This window comes from Serinus canaria, chromosome Z (genome assembly GCF_022539315.1).
Source record: "Serinus canaria isolate serCan28SL12 chromosome Z, serCan2020, whole genome shotgun sequence".
Lineage (NCBI taxonomy): Eukaryota > Metazoa > Chordata > Aves > Passeriformes > Fringillidae > Serinus > Serinus canaria.
In genome coordinates, this window is record NC_066343.1 from 41,673,212 (window position 1) to 41,694,232 (window position 21,021).

General features: G+C 37.6%; 1 protein-coding gene across 1 annotated transcript in view; it reads left to right on the forward strand.

Moving 5' to 3' along the window:
• PRUNE2 (prune homolog 2 with BCH domain) overlaps positions 1 to 21,021 on the forward strand; it is a 133,590-nt gene that overhangs the window by 34,078 nt on the left and 78,491 nt on the right. The window contains 2 exon segments of the mRNA XM_050987200.1: positions 2,609 to 2,761; positions 5,272 to 5,366. Coding sequence (XP_050843157.1) covers positions 2,609 to 2,761; positions 5,272 to 5,366 — 248 coding nt within the window.

Genomic DNA, 21,021 nt, shown 5'->3' on the forward strand with positions numbered 1-21,021 from the left:
ACTGACCTTTGGTCAAGCAAAAGTAACTTAAATGAACTCTTTTTCTTAACTACCTGGAATCTTAACCCTCACAGGAATGCTGAGGATCCCTGAGGGAGAAGAGGTATGCCTTTCTCCCCTGCTGATGAAGATTGAAGACTGATCATACCATTAAAGGACAAGTAAATGTCGATCTTGGGGCTTGCTGACACCCTAGTAATTTGAGAATGATCCTCTTCTGGCTTTCATCCTAGTAGAAAAGTTACCAGTGGCAAGCACTACAGTTTTGGTGTGACTAGTGAGAGCCTTTTAGAAACCTTTCTAAGGTGTCTGCCTATTGTGAATGAAGGTTACATCATGTTGACTTCCAAACTGGTGAGCGTGAGTGGATGTACAACTCACACCTCCTGTTCTTCTGCACCTGCCTGTATGTTTACATTGGGGTTTTGTCTTCTTGTTCTTACTCAGGTATTCATTCCCTGAAGCACACACAGCTGTGGTAGAAATTTCATACATTGTATATCTGAGGTTCTGTGCAGATGGACAGACTGCCTAATTCATCCTTATATTACTGGGAGGCTTTACAGGGTATGCTGCAGCCTTGCTCCAGTAGGTGTGATGAATTTGAGCACACATTGTAGATCCAGCACTTCTGCTGGAGTCTCCATTTCCTTTGTGTGTGCATGAACAATTTCCCTCTCTGTTTCTGGAGGAAGAAAAAAAAGCAGAAAATTGCTGTTGCTAAAATGCTTTATGCAGCCTGGTCCCTGAGCTGCCATTTATCCAGATGCAGCTGACTGAAAGTGTGTTGTGGGGTGTCTCAATCATTCTGGTCACCACTGTTTTCTAGAAAAGTGGAAGCTTTAGAATGTATTTCAAGAGTGTATATGTAGCACAAGCACTATTATCTACTATGGAGTTGAACAACAAATGGATATTTTTAGATGAATTATTGTGGCTGCTGCTGGTAAGAAACTTTCTTCCAGTTAAAGGGACTGAAACCCAGGCCTTGATAATGGGTATAGATATCTGGATACTTTATACATCAGTTATTTACCTGCCGAAGTCTGAAATCAGCTTGTTATGTTGTGTATCTAGTTTTAGAAATATCAGTCTGGATCAGTATGTGGGATTTTCATGCAGTCTGTATTTATTTTTTTTAATACTGTCAAACTGATTGGGAACATTGTCTTAAAGTGATTGAAAGACTGACATAAAGAGCTGCTGTGAATTAAAAGAACATTCGCAGTTACAATATATGTAATAGAAACACAGGATAGAACTTCATGTATTTATTTGTATTTAATTCCAGAAATTAGTATCTGATGGGGAGCAGCTTTTGGCTTGTTAAGCATTATTTATTGTTTAATCCACACAGGATTTGTTTAATAAGGGCATGTTTACTTAGCATGGCACAATGTTTTTTTGTTGCAAGTGGTTTGTGACTTTTGAAGAAATGCTACTTGTTATTTCATATGGTGATATTATAGGAGAAAAGGAAAATGAATATATAGTAGATGTTTGGATTCTAGCTCATCTGTTGAGATTGACGGTGGCAGAGTCAAGATTTTTCATTTACACTTTTTTGCTCTGTGCTGAAGCCTACACACCTTTTTTTGCAGTAACTCTCTTACTCACTTACTGTACTTCATTGCTCATTGACCCAGCAGGATGCAATGAAATCGTACACTTGTTTGAAATTCTTGTGCACAGTAGAGTAATAAATTATTTCAAGGCTGAAGTATAAGATTTTATTATCCTGAATTTACTGTGAGTGATTGGAAGCAAACACTGTCTTTGGATATATTGATAAATGGAATCCCAGTCTCCAGGGAATAAAAGGGGTGACCTGTGCAGCACACAGTTGTCTGAAAATACACGACACTCACTTCTGTATTGTAAGACAGTTCCAGTCACTATGAAGTTATTTACTGGGTGATGTTTCTCTTAAATTTTAAAATTTTGATTGTCTGAATTGGTGTTTTTTTGTGTGTCCGCTGAGAAGAATTATCCAGAGTTAGTTACACCACAATGACTAATGACTTTAATATCATTCAGTTTAAACGCCACTGCCATGAGTGGGGATACCTTTCTCTAGTCCAGGCTGCTCAGAGCCTGGTCCATCCTGACCTTGAACACTTCCAGACATGGGGCATCCCCAGATTCTCTGGGCAGCCTGTTCTGGTGGCTCACTATCCTGACAGTAAAGCATCTCTTCCTTTTCTTCTCCTTATGAACTCCATTGAAGGAGTTCAATGACACATGGCTAGAAGGAAAGTTGGCAGTGTGGATTTGCGTTTCAGAACACAGAAGCACTTGGTCTAATTCCTGGAGAGAGGAGGATATAGGCTGTGCTGCTGGCTGTGCCACACCACTGTGTTAGTGTACAGAAGCATGCTGCACACTGTGGCAGCACTGGCACCAGCCAGTTAGCTCTAGCACAGGCACTAAAGAGGCAGCCAGTTCTGATTTAGGAGCGTCATGTTAGGAAGATGTTTCCATGTGAAACTCTCAGTGAACTCTCAGTGGAAACAACCTCCAAGAAGCAATACAGTAAAACTTCTTGTTTCTGTTGTACCTCTTGGATATCTACAAGAGACATTGATTTTTTTGTCTTTCAATGTTTCAGGGAGCATTCTCTTCAAGTGCATGTCTTTGGAAGCTGACAAAATGACAGAGCACCAGGAGAAAGTACTGTCAGTTTTGGAGGAAAAGTTTCCAGATCTTCCTCCACGAGATGAAATTATCTCTGCTCTCCAAGAGACTCAGTTTAACACCCAAGGTAGCGCAACTTCCTTCCGTTTTTCAGACCTGTTGCAAATTTATTTGTGTAATTGCATCAGAATACTGTTTTATTGTGTATGGTGAAAATAGGTGTAGCATGCTATCTTCATTGACAATTAAGTGTTGTATATTAATTTTAAATTAAGCTCCTTACGTTCTAAATAATGGAATTGTGATTTCTTTTGAGGAAATACATAGCTCATACTACTTAGCACAATACAATCTTGTATTGTTTTTACAGATAAAGTTAACAATTTATTTTACATGTTGGTTTGACAAGTGTATGTTTATCAAGAATTTATGTTGATTCACGTGGACGCAAAAAATGTGTCAGCCCATGGGCAGAAACTGTATTGCAATTGCCTATATTGTGTGGAAGCAGATTTTATGATATGACCTAGATATACTAAGGGCTGTGTACAGGTGAAGTCAATTTGACGTCAGACTCAGATTAAGGAAGCAGTGGGAAAGTTGCAATTATTTTCCTTTCTTCTGAGTAGAAATATTCAGTGATCTAAAGTGGCAATGTTTGAACCCAAAATTTAGTCTCAGGCTTTTGAAGAAACCTGTGAAAGCTTGAAGAAAGCTTGTGAAAGCAGCAAATGCCAAGTTCTTAACAAAGAGTGAGTATCAAATTCCTAGGGGTATTTCTGTGTTAGATATAGCAGGTAAGCATGGGGTCCATAAAGACTCAGGGTCTTTATTTGTTCTCTATCTGCCCATATGCCAAAAGTAGTCATTGAAATTCAGACCATCAGCCTGAGACAGCTGCCCTCTCTGGTAGATAAGGACAAAATTTGAGGTGCTGCTTCTTTTGCCTTTTCTTTGAGTGAGATTACAGAGTAATTTAGTTCGTGTCTATAAAGTTTCACATGAATTCTCTTAAGTTCCTCTACTCAAGTAATCAGTACAGATCAGGAATGAACTGCAGTCTAGATTGGAAAGTGGTGGTGAAAGTAGCTTTTATGGAAGTCAGTTCTTAGTTCTGCAAGTTGCCAGGGAAAACGGTGTAGTACTGTTTGTCATGAAGTTTTCCGTAATAGCAAATGTGAAACTTGGACAAGTATATGTGGTGGGTGTAGTCTGCATAGTACTGGTTGCCAATAATTTATATATGTCAAATGAGGCATGGGGAGGGCACTGTCATTCACTCTTCTTTTTTTTTTTTTTTTTTTTGCTTATAACTCCTGTTTTCTGTGTATTACAAGGCACATATTTACTGTATATTCATATAAATATATTGCATGTGACATTTTTTTAGTAGGGTGCTGCTGAGTTTCAGGAGCCCCTTGTAGGATGTAACCTCTTCTGAGTATTTTACCTAATACACTCATTCTTTGAGGCAATATTAGGACAATGCAGCCAAAATCTTTCTCAGTTTCTGGCAGAAATCATTATTTATTGCCTGAATTAATTTTTTATTTAAAGCGCAATAGGTTGCAGCCCCCAGAAAATTAATAGGTTATATTCAAAATTTTTTAAATGACAGATATGTAAATGTTCATCTTGTCTGACTGCAGTAGCTGGACTCTGTACAGGAACAGTAATGAAAGGATTGATTTCTTTGACTCAGATTGGTATTTGTTTCCATCTTGAAAATAATTTGTACAAACACATGGTGGATCTTAAACTGCTATGCCTTAAAGGCTGGTGGACATTTTAGTTGTTACCCTGCACTGAGATAGGTGGCTTGCAGCATTCTTTGCATAGACATTTGACTATTGTGGCTGTGTTGCAATCATGTGATGTAGTTATGGTCCTCTACATAATACGTATTTGTTTTGAGAATCCTTGCAGCATATAAGGCAAACATGCTGCTTGTTTAGCATGTCCAATGAGGGAAACTCAGTCGCTTGGATTTTCAATACATTGAGCTTAAACATACCTATATGTCTGGTTGCAATACCTGTTTAACACCATTGTTTCTGGTGATCATGTTTCTATGGTACATAAACATATACTTAGTTCATTAATGATTTGAAGGACATAAGAAAAACACATTGGTGTTGTCAATTTGTGAAGAAGGTCAGAAAAGTTGAATGATTGTGTTTACAGAATATCTTAAGTTTCTTGCTTTTGAATTTTAGTCCACAGTTAGTCCACAGGTGCTTTTAAATATATTCATTATTTCAGAAGTAATTTTATATTTGTGATTTCATATTAAGCCATAGAAGTTGCCTAGCTATACATTTATCATCAGCTGGAATTACTTTCACTTAAAAACTTCAGTGTTCACACTGGAACACAGGTGTTGCAGTAGACTGTATTCTTCATACTTATTGTTAGTGTGCATCCTCCCTTAAATCTCTTCCTTTCTTAAAAAAAAAATCCCTCTAGAAACATTAAGCATTGAAATATTTATGTTATCTTTAATTTTCTCATATGATGTCCTGAAATACAGAAAGAAGGTTCAGCATTAAGGCCTGAGCTGTGTTTTTAATTTATGCTCATGCATCTGTCAACTGTAGATAATTGTATATCTGGAAATTTGTTTATTTTCTTAAACAGGTGTGAGCATTGAGGAGATTATGCTCAAGGATCTCAAGGAGATTTCAGATGGAGAAATCAAAGTAGCGATTAGCACCGTGTACATGACACTAGAGGTAAGAGGAACTTAAAACATGTTTAACAGCCTCATTGCATATGGAGATAGCTCTTTTGAACAGAATATGAACCAGTTACTTTCCCAATATTTTTTCCAGTATGAGCAGAATTTTCAGTGATTTAATTAACTTTGAGAGAAAAAGTAGCAATTTGTTATCTGACTTCCATTATTGTGATGCTATAATTATTCCCTTCCTTTAGATTGCCATTGTTAAACAATGGCATAAACAAGTTGGAACCTTTGGGTGAATTTAAGGTGTGAGCTTTCTACTTTGATCTGAAGAGAGTCACATGTTGCGGGATATTATGTAAAAATATTATTTTAAAAATATGAATGCTTAGATCACTGAACAAGTATGACATGATAGTTTTATTTCTGATTGAAGTTTGCATACTGGCATATTGATTAGTAATAAAACCTAAGTGATCTGAAGTAAATATCAATAGAAAAACCAGCTTTATATAGTATATATTTGTAATTTTCAGTCACTTAATTTGCATGAAAGTCACATATACAGAAGTATTTGAAATGTAGAAGAGATACTCATCTACTTTTGCTGTAAATCAAAACTTTTTTTTTTTTACATCAAATGCTGCTAAAAAAAATTTAAATCTCTTGAATGGTTCTCGCCTTGTATATCCTAAGAGATTTCTTATAATATATGTCTTGCGATACACTTTACAGAAAATAAGGTGCTTCTGTGGTTGAACAAGTTTTGGTTATAATCCAGCTGATAATGCCCATAGATTTCTGCTTGCATGCTAAAGTATAGAAAGAAAATTATGTAGCAAAGCTTCAAGAAATGAAGTTGAATCTGTTACTTTTCAATTAGTTGTTAGAATATTAAGCAGTCTTTACCACCAAAACAGCGCTGCTTTATGAACGCTAATTTGATCCTTAAAATTAGGCTGAGGCTGGGCGGAAAGAGTGTTGTAAGATAAATCTCCAGAAAAGAAAATGGGATTTAATAAAGTTCTTAATAAAATCCTCATCTTCTTTTGTTTTAAATCTTTCTCTTTTACTCAGTTTCAGTTAACAGTGGACAGAGTTAGGAGCTAACTTTAGCATTACATTTTCTTTTTGTTTATTTTACATTAAATCATGTTGGATAACTACGTAGAGTACAGACCTTGCGTTCCACAGGTTGAAGCTCCAGGTAAATCTGTTCTGACCTCGTCTTTGCAACTCTATATGCTCAAATTAATTGTAACTCAGAACTTTGTCTTCTTTTTGTCTGGATCTCACAATTTGACTTTGTCAAGGGTAGGTGTTCCTAGTTCTCGAAGTAGGCAAGTTTTCAACCTTTTTTCAGTGAAGTGTAACATGCGATGCTGACTTACCTGGGCAAAGAAGCGTTAAGATCTGGTGGTGTAGCAGTAAATGTTTCATAGTTGTTTTTCTTACATAGCTAGGAGGGCAGAGAAGATTAATTTGCCTGTAAGAATAAACTGAACAGATTTTACTGATGTTAGATAATTTTTTTTCCCAGTCTGTTAAGCAATTTTATTACTAGTATTTCTGATGGGATTTCTTTCTGGAAGTCACAGGTACCTTCCTTTGCTTTTTGCTCTATTGTTGTGCTGTGCATAGTTTGTGCCAGAAAGGACTATGTTTTCAGGGGTGTAACTGCTTTTTTTTTTCCCTAGGTTTAATGTTTGTAAAGTTACTGGGATGGAGATGTGTTTTGCATTTGCTACATTACTGCTCTTTGTTGAAATGAAAACACCCTAATTTTTGGTGCTTAGCCAGCAAAAAATGGTTTTTTACTCAGTTTTTTTAGTGGTAGGGATCACATGTAGTTACTTCACCCAGTGTCAGAAGCACAATACATACAAGAAAATGAATGACAAAACAATCCAGACCTTTCTGTTCACTTTAGAATTCTATTATGAACTCAGAATACAAAGACTTTAATTGAATTCACAATTTTCTCAGCAATGATAGTGGTAGTTTGTTATTCATCCTTAAAGTGCTCCACAGATGTTACCTGATTAAATATTAAGGAAACATGAAGAACAGGCTTTGCAACAAGTGTTGAATCTCTAGTGTTTGTGTTTGTGTTTTTGCTTTTTCAGAAGTATCAAAAGGTCACTTTTTTTTCCTTAATAATCAATAAATATGCAAAAGTATCTTCCATTAAAGTGCTTTCTATAGGGCAGTAATTTTGTGTGAATGTGTTTAGGTTTCTCTAAGAGTCCATATGCAGCTTTGCATTTGTTGAGATAACCACCTTTGGATCTGGTCCTCCTGGATTTAGGTGGCATTAAAGCTGTAAGTTGAAATCAGACCTGTGACTAGCTGTCGGAGTGTATGCTCCTTGAATTTTACATACATAACAACTTTATTTTTGAAGAGAAGGGCAAAATGAAAGTGATGCTTCCCAGATCACAGTTATTTTTGTAGCCTTTGCTGGAAAGTTTCTCCAAGTCATAATAATGCTTACTCATAAGATACTGTCACAAAATTCAATGCATGTGTTACAGTTAGTTTCTGTTACATTTATTATACCCTTAGAGTATCTTTTGCTGCTTCTCTGCTGGAATTCTTTTGGAAATGAGAAATGTCTTCTCAATGTGGCTTTCTGGGAAAGTAATATTATTCCCGAAAAATGAATACTTCTGTTGTAAAGCAAACTCTTTTCTCTGCTTTTTAAAGTGTAGTGCACTGAGAGAACAATCCAGGTTTCATGAATGTTCAGTTCAGCTGAAATGGCTCATTATAACACAGATTAATAATATGCTTGTTGGACTAAATATCTTATCCGTTCTGTCATGAAAATTCATTCTAACTGCTCACAGAACTTATGATTATAGGAAATCAATTACCACCTGAAGAAGCAGATCAGTCAGTTGAAAACAAGTTCTATGATTGTCTCCTACTGACTGTGGCAGACAAGGGGTGTTCTGAAGGTCTGTTGACGTTCATGCCTCTGGCCATGGCATCCACATACTTCCTAAAGACAGTTTCCAGGTAGTAGGGGTTGTATGCCACTTGTAAAAGCTTAGAGAACGTGCCAGAGCTGCAGTGGAGGCTGCTGTCACCAGTGTTGTTTCTTCAAGAAAGTGACCTGCATGTTCATGCTGCTGCAGGAAGCTTGACTGTCCTTAGGTAGCCTCCATAGTCCACATGAGTTTGGGATAGTACCAATAGGAAGTTCTATCTCTTGTAACAACTTCCCCCTTTGTGGCTTTATGCCTCAGAGGAACTTATAGTGGGAGTTCCAGCAACAGAAATTTAAGAATTGTAGAAGTGTTGGGGTGCATGGTTTATCATCTTCCTATGAAAAAATAGTCTTGTCATGGAGAGAGATTTTAATTTTAAAGCTATTTTGTAGTATAGATTTTTAATTTTACAGCTATTTTGTAGTATTAGTAAAAAATGCCACTGTTTCATAATTTGGACAATTTTAATTCTGTGTTTTGAAAAATGATGTTTTTAATACTTCTGTAAAGCAAATCAAGGACCTCTGTCTTAGCTGAACCATGTCAAACAAGTGCTAGGTAAACCATTACACCCAAATAAATGAGATTACAACATATGTCTTTGAAGATTTGTCTGTCTATAATGATTATCTGTATATATTTGGGAACTTTTTTCTCTTGGTATAAATATAAACGTATTTTAAATGGCATATTGGTCCATGAATTTGTTTTTAATGCAAAAGACAAAACAAGAAGCAAACCCCAAGTAAACATGTTAACATTTAATCTTCCAGTAATGGAATTGGAAACAAAATTTTCAGCAACTTACAATAGCAATGCGGTTCAAAAGTATTTTTCTGATGCCTGTTGTGAGAAGTTAGGGTATGTAAAATAAATGATGTATAGAGCTGTAGGAATGCGACTTTTGCAGACTACCTTATGTCTAAGGAACATTAAACATAGGGTTCTCGTTTAGCAAATAAATAACCATTCATTTCAATGGCTGCATAGTCTGGACTTCTGTGCATATTTTTGTAAAGATGAGAAGAGGCCATTAGGGATTTAATATAAAATAAATCGCCACGGGGTCTTCTTGTAGTCCTAGTCTTTCTGCCACATGGTGTGTCACTAATGTGCATAAATGGGCTTAAATGAATTTGTTATCTGTATTACATTTGCAGTATGTATATATTTATATATTATTTTTTAATTGTGTTTAAAAATAAAACATTAAATACATCATTTCTGAGAGTTGAAAACATACCATTTGTAAATAAATCAACCTTAATTAAGGTCTTAAAATGTCAGTGTGTGATATTGCCTTAGGAAAATTTATAACATATATAGTGCAGAAAGCTTGAACATACTTTCACTTGCTTTTTCTGAAGTATTAAGAGGCTAAAGTCATAACCTCATATAACTGAGTAATGCAGCCGCACGTGCATTAACATAAATACCATACTCATGCTTAAACATCAGACTGCTGTCTTCTAGATGACACTAGCTGTCCAGTTGATGCCTCAGGTCATCCAAAGTACTCCAGCTGTAATGAGTACAATCCAAGGTGTGGAGAGGTCAGGCAAGCTGAATTCTCTGTAGTGACTTTTCTCTGAAGATATGAAAGAAGTCTGGTGGGGCAAACTGTTTAAGTGGTGGTTTTGAGTGGTTGGCGTTGCAGCCAACTGGGAAATGAGCCAGGCCAATCAGAGCAGTGACTACTGTTCCTTAGCTGCCTCCCAAGATAAGAATGAGACCTGGCACTTCGCGTGCATTTATAAAAATGTGCAGAGCCAGGAGAATAAACACTAGGAGCTCAACACCCAGTCCGAAATTTAGGGTATCACAGGAGTAACTGAAACATGATAGGACAACTCCCATGGCTGGAGGAATATGATGGATGGCTATAGGCTGTTTTCCAAAGAGAGTCGGGGAAGAAGAGGAGGGGGACTGGCAGTTTAAGTTAAGGAGAACCTCAAATGTACGGAAGTCAGCTACAGTGACCATAGAAGCCCTATCAAATGCCTCTGGGTCAAGGTTAAAAGGGTCATCTCCAAGCAATATTGTGGAGTTTGGGGTCTGGTTATGCACACTGAAGTTTAGCACTAAGGCAGAGGTTTTAGGTTTTAGAAGAGCAAGCTTCAGCTTGCACAGAGCTCAATTGAAAGGGAAGATTCCATGGCAAATAAAGGAGCTAGCGACTGCTGTGAGTTTTTGAACATAGCTCTCATGAAAACACAAAACCAGTTCATCCCCTCAAAGGCAAGGGAAGTAGGTGGAACGTAAGATCCTCTTGGTTTAACTGTGAGCTTCTGAGTCTGTTCAGGACCAATAGAGAAGCACAGCAGAGATGGAAAGGGAGTTATAAATCAATGTATTGAGAACTGCAAGAACATGGCCAGGGCATGAGATAAAAAAGCAAAGGCTCAGCTTGAATTGAAATTGGCAAGAGATGTCAAAAACTACAAGAAAGGGGTCTTTGAGTATGTAAACAACAAGCAGAAACAAGAGGACGCTGCTGGCCAGTGTTTAATGGAGAGGTGAATTAGTCACCAACAGCACCAAGAAGGCAGACGTTCTCAGCACTTCCTTGACCTCTGTTGCCACCAGCACAGCTGGACCCCAGACGCTGGAAGCAAAAATCTGTGTTGATGCAAACCAGACCTGCTGTCAGTGAAAGAAAAATTGCTGTGTAGGCTGTTACAGGAACTTGTCTCCTGCAAATTGATAGCACCTTACAATATCCATGCAAGAGTATTGGAAAGCTGGCTGGGGTCATTGTGAGGCTGTTCTCCATAATCCTAGAGAAATTGTGGAGATCAGGAGATCCCAGAAGACTGGAAGAAGGCTAATGTCACCCCCATCTACAAGAGGTGGGGTGAAAAGAAAAGAGAAACCCAAGAAATTATTATATCCTAGAAAAGTTATGACACAAACCCTTCTGGGAGAATTCATTGCAAGTCAGATGTACCAGGTGATTGGGAAATGCCGACATGGGTTCACTGAGGCCAAATTGTGCCTGACAAACCTGATTGCCTTCCAGGGCAAAGTAACCTGCTTGGTTGATGGGGGCAAGCCATGGATGATGTTTGACTGTGTTTCTCCAAGGCTTTCTCTATGGTCTCCCACAACTTCCTGTCCAGCTGTTGTGTAACAGTGTGGACAAGTTGCCCGTGCAGTGGGTGGGGAACTGACCCACAGGCAGCACCCAGAGTGGGGGTAAATGGCTCCTTTTCCAGCTGGGAACTGGCACAAGTGGGGTCCCCCAGAGGTTGGTGTTGGGCCCAGTGCTGTTTCGTGTCTTCTTATATGGCCATCCAGAGCACTTAAAATCACTCAGGTGTCGAGTGAGCACTTAAAAGGGAGAGCCACGCTGGAGGAAAACCTGTGTAGGCTGGAAAAGTGGGCAAAGAAGAACCTTTTGAAGTTTAGCAAGGGCAGGTGAAAGTCTTACACCTGGGAAAACAAACCCAGGAGGGCAGCACAGGCTGGGAGCACAAAGCTGAGGAGCAATTCTGTGGAAAGGGACCAGGGAGTCCCAGTGAGCAAAAAGCTCAATATGAGTGAGGAGTGTGCTGCTGGAGGAAAGGAGCCCAGTGAGGCCTTGGGCTGCATCAACAGGAGCATCAGCAGCAGAGATTATCCCATTCTTGTCAGTGTTTGTCAGGGCACACCTGGAATACTGTTGTCTATTTTGATCTGTGCTATACCAAAAAGATATGGACAGGCTGGGGAGGGTGGAGAGAAGGGCCACAGAAATGATCAAAGGGCTGAGAAGCCTGACACGTTCAGAAAGAATGCTTAGGTGAGACCTTAACAGCTGGTTCTGGTTTTTAAAGAGTAGCTACAAAAAAGACAGAGACTGTTTTTACAAGGAGTCACATGGAGAAAATGAAGGGTTTTGTATACAGGTTACTTCTGAGGAGATTCTGATTAGACACAAGAGGAAAATTTTTCACAGTTATAACAATCAGTCATTGGAATAATCTCCAGAGAAGTGGTGAATTCCTCAACATTAAGCATTTTAGGGTTTATCTGGGCAGGGTGTTGGACCACCTTGTCAAGAGTGCTTTTGTCAAAAAAGTTTGGACTATGTCATCCTTCAGATTTCTTCTACCTGTTATTCTGTGATTCAAAAGAGTGCTTCCTAATTAGGTATGTGAAATCAAACGGCAGCAAAAATGACATACATTACAGTGATTAGTAGGATTGCTTATAGTTTTCATATTCCTTTCAGAAGGTGATGTGGGGGTGATACGAGCTAAAGTTCCCCCAGCCACTGAGATGCTTCTGCATGAAGTCATGTAGGATGTTACTATGGCTTCTTAAGATTTGAGAAGAATGTGAGCTTGTAAAACTGGCTAAGACCATTATATTTATGAATCTTCTCAAATCAGCATGTACTGATTTATTCAACGGTCATTTTTGCAATGTGTGTTTGATTATTTTATTCTGTAGTACTGTCATAACAGATAGTAAGCCAGAAGCATCAGAATTTTTTTGTACTTGCAGTATCGCTTAAAAAATGTGGGGGGTAAACAGTGGAATCACTGCAAGGTGCACAGTGGTATGTTTTTAGGATTTCATTTTTATTTCACTACGTTAATAAATTGGATAGATGTCATTGGTTATATATAATTTGTGTGACATCTGCTCTAATTTGGTCTGTTCTTGTGCTCACAAGTACATTGTTCAAAAAGATCAACTGTTTCCTTTTGTATATTTTATAAAATGTGTTTAAATTAAGATATTTTCTGTATGAATTACAGTGTAAAATATGCATTATCTTTCAGCTAAGTAAAATGCTATAATCTACCGTGTCATTATTGGCCTGTATTTCTGACTTATACAAAGCTGACTAATTTATCATTTGTGTACTCTTCTAGTTCTTGTCAGTAGCACTCAGCTTAGCTGCTTATGGGGCATAGACATTGACAGCGGGAGGTGCTGTTTTGAGAAACGTTCAGCATAAAGAGTTGTTTCTATGAAATTTAATGCACTTTCAAAAAAAATTCAGTGTAAAACCTAGCGTGAACATTTAACATTTTAAAATCTGGCTGTAATGCATAGGAATATAGGAACTGATAATGGTTAGGGATGACAACTGGAATATTACAGAAATTATATTTTCTGCTATTTAGGTTTTGTTTTTTCTTTGCTATTGTGTGGGAAACAAATCAATTAAAATGTTGAACTGTTGATCCAATATTACAGTGTAACTCTAGCTGTAAGTAAAAAGACATTTTGAGTTTGCTAGTGTTTGTGTTCCAGTACTACAGAAGCCAGCAATTCTGTGGACAAGATGCAGAGAGAGATACAGCGTATTTCTAAACAAAGATTCTTCTTGGTAACTGCTTTTCTGCTTTTAACTTAAAAATCTTAAAATCCCTCCACTTTTAAAATAATGTAATGTTTATTTAGAATAGTGATATTTTGATGCAGAAATTCCATGAAGTTTGTCTGATGTGTCATGAAATACTACTTTTTTCCCATTTGCCAAAGCATGTCCTAAAACATCTTCTGAACTCTAATGTAAAGGAATGCTTAATACTTGTAAACGTTACAGTAGCCTATGTTTCTGTCATGCCCCACTGAATTTTATACCTTCTACTACATATTAGAAGCCCAGACCTGAAACTATTGGGTATTTTAGGATGTAGGAACATTTTTGAATTTTGAATTAGGCAGATCAAGTGCTCTGAAAGATTTTTATGATGCACATGTGTTCTCTGTTTAGATGATGGTGGGTAAGATCCTTTTTTTGACTCTGTAACTGGGTACGCTCTCAGGACTTCAAGTCAAGTGTTTTGTTTAACACTTAAAGTTTTTATACATTTTTTTTATAATACAGAGATTTTCAAAAATTACAAAATAATTCAAGTTAAAAGCCTTCAATCCTTATTTGAATTTTCATATTTTCAAATTAGTTAAGAATACTAATTCTACCAAAGACTGCAAATTTCCTTTCTTTCTTGGAGACATAACATTTCTCAGAAGGATCACCACTTCTATATTCAGAATTATTCATAGCTTCTATGTGTCTCCACCCAAGTGTAGTTTTCATCATAAAGCTGCTGCAAGAATGGTATTCCCCCAAAAATGTAATTTCTTCTGCAACTCCACGGCGGCATTGTTTGGGTACATTAAATACTTTGTGTATTTAAATGAATACATATTAAGTCTAAGCTGCAGGCTCTTTGAGCCAGAAAAACCAACATTCAGAACTCCTGTGTATGTTGTGAGTACTGCAACATCTTACTTTTTTACAATTTTTTTTTCCATATAGACTTGATAAAATGTAAAATGAAAATTCCTTCAGAGTAGTCTTGCATTGCTTTCATGATAAAGACATTTATTATTTTCTCCATAAGAAATTCTGTGCATGAACATATCACTTTTTTTCCTGAAATTGCTGCATTTCTGTAATGAAACAATATCTTTAAGCAAAGTTGCTTAGTACAGATTGAATTTATTAATTACAAAAGAAAGAGAAAGTTTAGTGAGGTCTACATTTCTTGTTTCCTGGCTGTTTTTTTTTTGTTCTTAATTACTTTTTCAGTAGAATAAACCTCAGTATTTTGAGTTTTGTAACTTTCTACTTATTTGTGATTTGTGGTTAATTTAAAACAAAAATCAACCTTTGACTGAAAATTCAGGGATGGAGAGATTTTCATTTCTCATGGTAACATAATTTTTGTACAAAGCCAGTTTTCGTTACTGTTTGGACTAAAAAAAAACCCAAAAAACCCAAAACAAACAAACAAAAAAAACCCCCAAAAAACAACAACAACAACAAAAAAAAAAAAAAAAAAAAACAAACAAAAAAAAAAAAAACCAAAATGAAAGCAGAGCAGGGTACTTTATTGAGCTGTGATCATGTAGTTCTCAGTGTGTCTGAATTTTTTATGCCTATTTGGTGTCTGCCTTCCAGAATTCTTACTTCTAAACAGAATATAAATACAGCCCTTAGGCTGTTGAGGAAAAACCTATTGAGGCCACCAAGTTTATGCCAGAGCACAACAGTAGCAGCTCTTTATTTTATCTTCCCCAAATATGAAAAAAATCACAGTTTTTGCATTAAAACTGTGAGGAATTCTACAACCTTTTCACACTTCAGGAGGATGAGTTCTCTCAGTTCCATGGGAAAGAATCAATGTATCTGAATATGGGCTGCTTTGTTCTGTGGCTCAGGTCAAACAGGATTATAGAGTTGGTAGTAAAACGAAGCAGAGAACCTGATAATTTATCAATTTTCATTTCTGGATGATTTTTCTTCCTCCTTTGCATGAACAACTGAAACCCTTGGAAAAAATCTCTCCTTCCCTGGATGCTACCTTTATGAACAAAATGGATCAGTTGGTATCTGTTACCAGTTCTGGCACTTAAACAGGAGGATAAATGTCACTGGTAGATATATTGTCACTTGGCTGCATATTATCCTTCCTGTCTTGCTGCTGTTGTTGCCTTAGTCACATTCTCAGAGAAATTTTATGAAACTTGTTTCTCTCTCCATCCTTTATGGGGGTCGGGGGGAGAAGGGATGGGAAGACCTAGACTTACAGAAAGAGATAGGTAAAAGTGAGCAAGGTCCACAAGGAATGATTGAACAATGAATCACCTACATTCCATTCTTCATTATTTTCCCCACTGCAAGATTGCCAGAGAGATCTGGTTAGCAATCTGTGCCTGAATTCCACTTGGTTGGTTTTTAGGTTTCATGGATGACAGCCCTCTGTGCCTGCTTGTTTCCTTGTCAGTGTTTGTCACAGTCTAGTAAGGAAAAAAGTTGAAATAGATTAATTTCATACCTTAAATGGGAAGTGTTAGGTCAGCTCTACAGTAGGTAGAACACCACAGATTTAGACTAGTTCTAGATTGTTTCACTGGAAGAAGGATCTGAGGATGAGTTTGAATAAATGGCAGCTGTACAACCAAGAACCTCTGTAACTGTATTTTAGAACCAAAAATCTTAACTGAACACTGATTTAAGTGTAATTTTTTTTTCCTGTTTCATCTCATATTGAATAATATTCTTCTGAAAATATATTGGTTTTGGTCTAAAAGGTATGTTACCTTATTCTTTCTAATATAAACAGTGTAATCTGGGTTGCTTCTGAACATTTGCTAAAGAAGACTTTCTAAATAAACAGGCTAGAAATAATTCAGATATAAAAAAGTGATTTTCCTTTCACATCTCTCAGTTGAGTATTTGCCATATGGGTTGCTCAGCATTACACTCTCAGCAGGTCTAATTTATGGTAAACACACAGTGAGTGAACAGAAAAAAAAGGCAATGAAAATATTCATATTCTCCTGTCATTCCATTTTTTTTAAACCAAAATCAGCTTATTCAGGTTCAGTCCATATAGTTGTGGCACTTAGTTGAGTATGTGTGTATTTCCCACTCTCCTGGGAGTTTGTGAATACTGAAATGCTGCACTTTTCTTGCCATGAGACTGTTTTCCTGGAGCTTGCATGGCAGTGTGTAAATTATACCTTCCTCGCTGTGGTCTGGCATGCTGCCAGCTGCCCCAGGGCTGTGCTTTCTCCATGAAGGGCAGTTGCTGGAAAACATCACTTTTGTTGCTTTGGTGTGGGGTGCTTTAGCTTTTCCCTGTGCTTTTGCAAGAGGATCACCAGCTAAATGAATGTGTTCCTCTTCTGGGCCACTGCTAGGATCAGACACAGAAGGAGGTATAAAATAAATCAAAAATAAATAATGGTAAGTTTTTTTCTCAACCACAGCCATGGAAATCCATAGCATCAATATTTTGAAAACCTCCAATTTCCAGTGAGCTCCTGGGCTTTCTCTTAGTATTGTGTACATGCTTGCTTTCTCTCTGTGGGTTCTCTTCTTCTCTAGGGACTTCACTGCAATTACTGTCCTTCAAGGACTCTTTAGAGCTTGGTCCACCCTAGGCCTTGTATGTATCAGCAACCCAAGTGACCACTCTTCAGTCAGTGCTTCCAGCCCAAAGAATGAGTTTTTCCCCTCAGGTGTGTCTGCATTGCTTTGTTATAAAATACCCCCAAAATACCTGTTTTACATTTTGGAGCAGGCATATCTGAGCAAAAGAAACTCAGTAGCGTAAATGGATGCATTTTTCTGAATAATAGAAATGGCTGCTATTATGCACTTCATATTGTGATTGCAAACAATAAAGCTACAAAAGGAAATACCTTTAAAAGCAGTGTTTTGTGTCCTGCCCTCTGTCATACTGTTATACATTAGACCTTGGTTATGAATATGCTTTTTTTTCTGAAAGCCTGGAAAGCATCTGCATGGATGCTGCCTGTTTCAGCAAGAGACCTGCACAGATGCAGATTCAATTGAGAAGGACTTGTGGGTGCTGGGGGATGAGAGGCTGGACATGACCCAGCCATGGGCACTCCCAGCCCAGAAAGCCAAACATGCCCTGGACTGCATCCAAAGCAGCACGGCCAGCAGGGCCAGGGAGGGGATTCTGCCCCTCTGCTCTGCTGAGACCCCACCTGCAGGGCTGTATCCAGCTCTGGGGTCCTCAGAACAGGAAGGACATGGAACTGATGGAGAGAGTCCAGATAGGGTTACCAAATTGTTTGAGGGATGGTGCATGTCTCCTGTGAGGAAAGGCTGAGATTGGGATTCTTGGGATTGTTCATCCTGGAGAAGAGAAAGCTTTGGGGTGACCCAATTCCAGCCTAAGAGAACTTCCAGAACCTAAGAGAGCTTACAAAAAATATGGAGTGAGACTGTTTACAAGAGCATGTACTGACAGGACAAGGGGAAATGGCTTCAAGCTAAAAGAGAGTATATTTAGGTTAGATACTATGAAGAAATTGTTTCCTTTGAAGGTGACAAGGCGCTGGAACAGGTTGGCCAGAGAAGTCATGGATGTTGTATCTCTGGAAGTGTTCAAGGCCAGTTTGGATGGGGTTCTGAGCAACCTGGTCTAGTGAAATGTGTTCCTGCCCATGGCAGGTAGCTTGGAGCTAGATGATCTTTTAGGTCCATTCCAACCCAGGCCATTCTTGATTATGTGATAATTCAGATTATGTTCATGATTCTGATCTAGAAGAAGGTGCATTGAACACTGAATAATCATGGTACCTTTCCCTATAGGCAACATTTTTCCATGTCTTCAAGATAAAATAGTTAGTTTACACAATTTGGAGGTATTTAGGTTAAGTAAATGCAAAACTGTTTTGTTGGATGCTGCTCAACGTTTGTCTGAGCACAGTCACCACAGATTGCTGGTGTGATCCAGGTTGCGTATTTGGCTTGTATATTAGTGTGTGCAGTTATGTTTGATTTCCCCTTGTTCCATCTTATGGATAGTAGTTAATTGGAATGACAAGGTTTGTTTTTCTGTTTGTTTTTGGGTATTTTGTACTGCTCTGGTGTGCTGGCTCTTGTTGGTCTTCTCCACAAACTAATCCATAAATACTGATACCTAAATAAATAGAAAGCATTGGTTGTTTTATCATCTATTATGAATTCTTCCTTAATGTATATCATTAGCTTAATTGTTTATAGTGTTTCAGTCAGTTACACAGATCCTCTGAGGTAATGGAATTTTGTTTTGTAGTATAAACAATATTTACTCAGAAGCCAAGCCTCAGCCTCTCTTCCAGTGGGATTGGGGTACTATCAGTGTAACTGTTACAGTAAGGTTTTAAAGATGCCCAGCTGAACAGAACCCTGGAGGTAGTAGTTTCATTACTGATGCATTTAAATTTCTACAAGTATCCACTGAAGTCTGGAGCCACTGGTATTCAGACTGTTCAGGAACTGGATTTTATGTCTTAAACTATTTTAGAACAATGTTAATTTAGTTCCATGTGTCAACTGGAAGTAGTTGTGAGGTTAAAGTAAATTAAGTGATGAGTGATCCTTTGTGTACTGTATACTCAGTCATCATAAGCTCACATTCTGAACACATTGAAAGTTACCTAGAATTTGGCTGTATTTTTTTAATCCACATTAAAGACTAATAAAACAAGCCTGCTTTCAAGTGGCCCTCTGCACTGTCAGTGATTACCTGTGCTTGATGTCACTGTCCTTCACAAAATGTGATAATAATGTTACCTGATAACATAAGAACCAAGTTTGACTCCACAGAAGCAGCTGGAAATGAATAACCACATGCTTAAATCTCCTAGGAACACATTGTTTGGCATATACTGCTAAAAGTTTCTCATATTTAGGAGTGACATACTTATGTTGTGTCTCAGCTGGTGTGCATGAGGGAATATTCATTTCTCAGTGGTAACATGGAATTTGATTTTATAAAATGTTTTTATATACATTTAATGGATTGAAACACTTTGAAGAAAACATACATTTCTGGTCTTAATCTACTTCAAAGGGGGTTTATAGTTCTGATGCCAGGCTTTTCTCATGTTTTATGTATAGGTAAATCAAAAGGTTATGTCTTGTCCGTGCTAGCAGAAGCAGTCCTTTTCTGTGACATCCAGGAACATGATCAGTTGAACACTAATAAATGGATGTTTATTGGGTGGATACTGCAGATGATTTGAAAAGGGATTATCTACAGTTTGGGGAAAAGGTTATGTTAACAGCAGTATATGCTAAAACTTTTTTTTTAATAGATGAAAGTTGCAAGGGAATGGTATATGAACCCCATGATATACTGAGTGCTCATGCCTGCAACTCTGGTGTACTTCAAAATTTTCAAGTAGAGTTTTTATTTTGCCATGCTCTTGGCATAGAATCAAGCAAGGTTCCTGCAGAAGAAGTCGGAGATAAAAGTAACTGACAGAAAGGAGCCTTCATGGATTTGGTGTTTGGTCAGAAAGGACATTCCATGAGTCAAAGAAAAAATAAGAAATTATGGCAGTAGAGGGGAGTGAGCTGCTATGGAACAGAACATAAAGACATAAAATAGTATAAGTGTGATATAAACCAGCTTGAAGCTTCCACCAGCATGTGGGCTTCAAGATTATGCCACAATATTTTTCTTAGAGGTGGGGCTGCTGATTTTATATGGCTGCATGCCATGTAAAAGTGTGACACAAACATTTATGCCTGTATGTATATATATGCATATGCACCAGATATATCTGAGACATATGAGCTGTCTATCTGCCATGTAATGTGAAGGTTTTGCTACATGAAAGATGAATTAGGCTCACTCTCTTTAATCTTCATTACCCATCTTCATTATTCTAATGCAGTTTGCTCAATTCTGTCTGTGAGAGTGCATCTGGATTTCTGACTCAAATACTGAGGAATAAATTTTTAACTTTCTGTTTTTCAGAATTGTTCTAAGAAGGTGCCTTATCAAAGTTTCTTGTTCCAAAGAAAGAGAGAAAGGCCAGAAAAGTCTCTGCTGATGTAACTGTTACCAACCAGAAGCACATTTCCCTCTTAATTTTGACCATTTACAAGCTGTAAAACTGATCCAGTTACATTCAGTAGTGAAATATTTTTCCAGAACAGCTTATTTTATGTATGATTTAGCTTAAACTTTGCAATTGACAATGCAGGTTTCAGGGGTGAAAAAAGTACTTGTGGTGAAAGTCTACAGAAAGAAAGGAATTTGCAGGTGCAGAGTGAGTTAACATATTCTGGAGGTGAGATATAGCCCAAATTTCTGTTGAGGAAAAGTATAAATGTAAGAAATGAGTGGCAATGCAGACATAGCCTAAGGCAGCATCTTGAATGGTACCAACAGTAAAATGCTTTAATTTTTGGGACAATGCAGAATGAAGATCAAGATGTGGAAATAACTG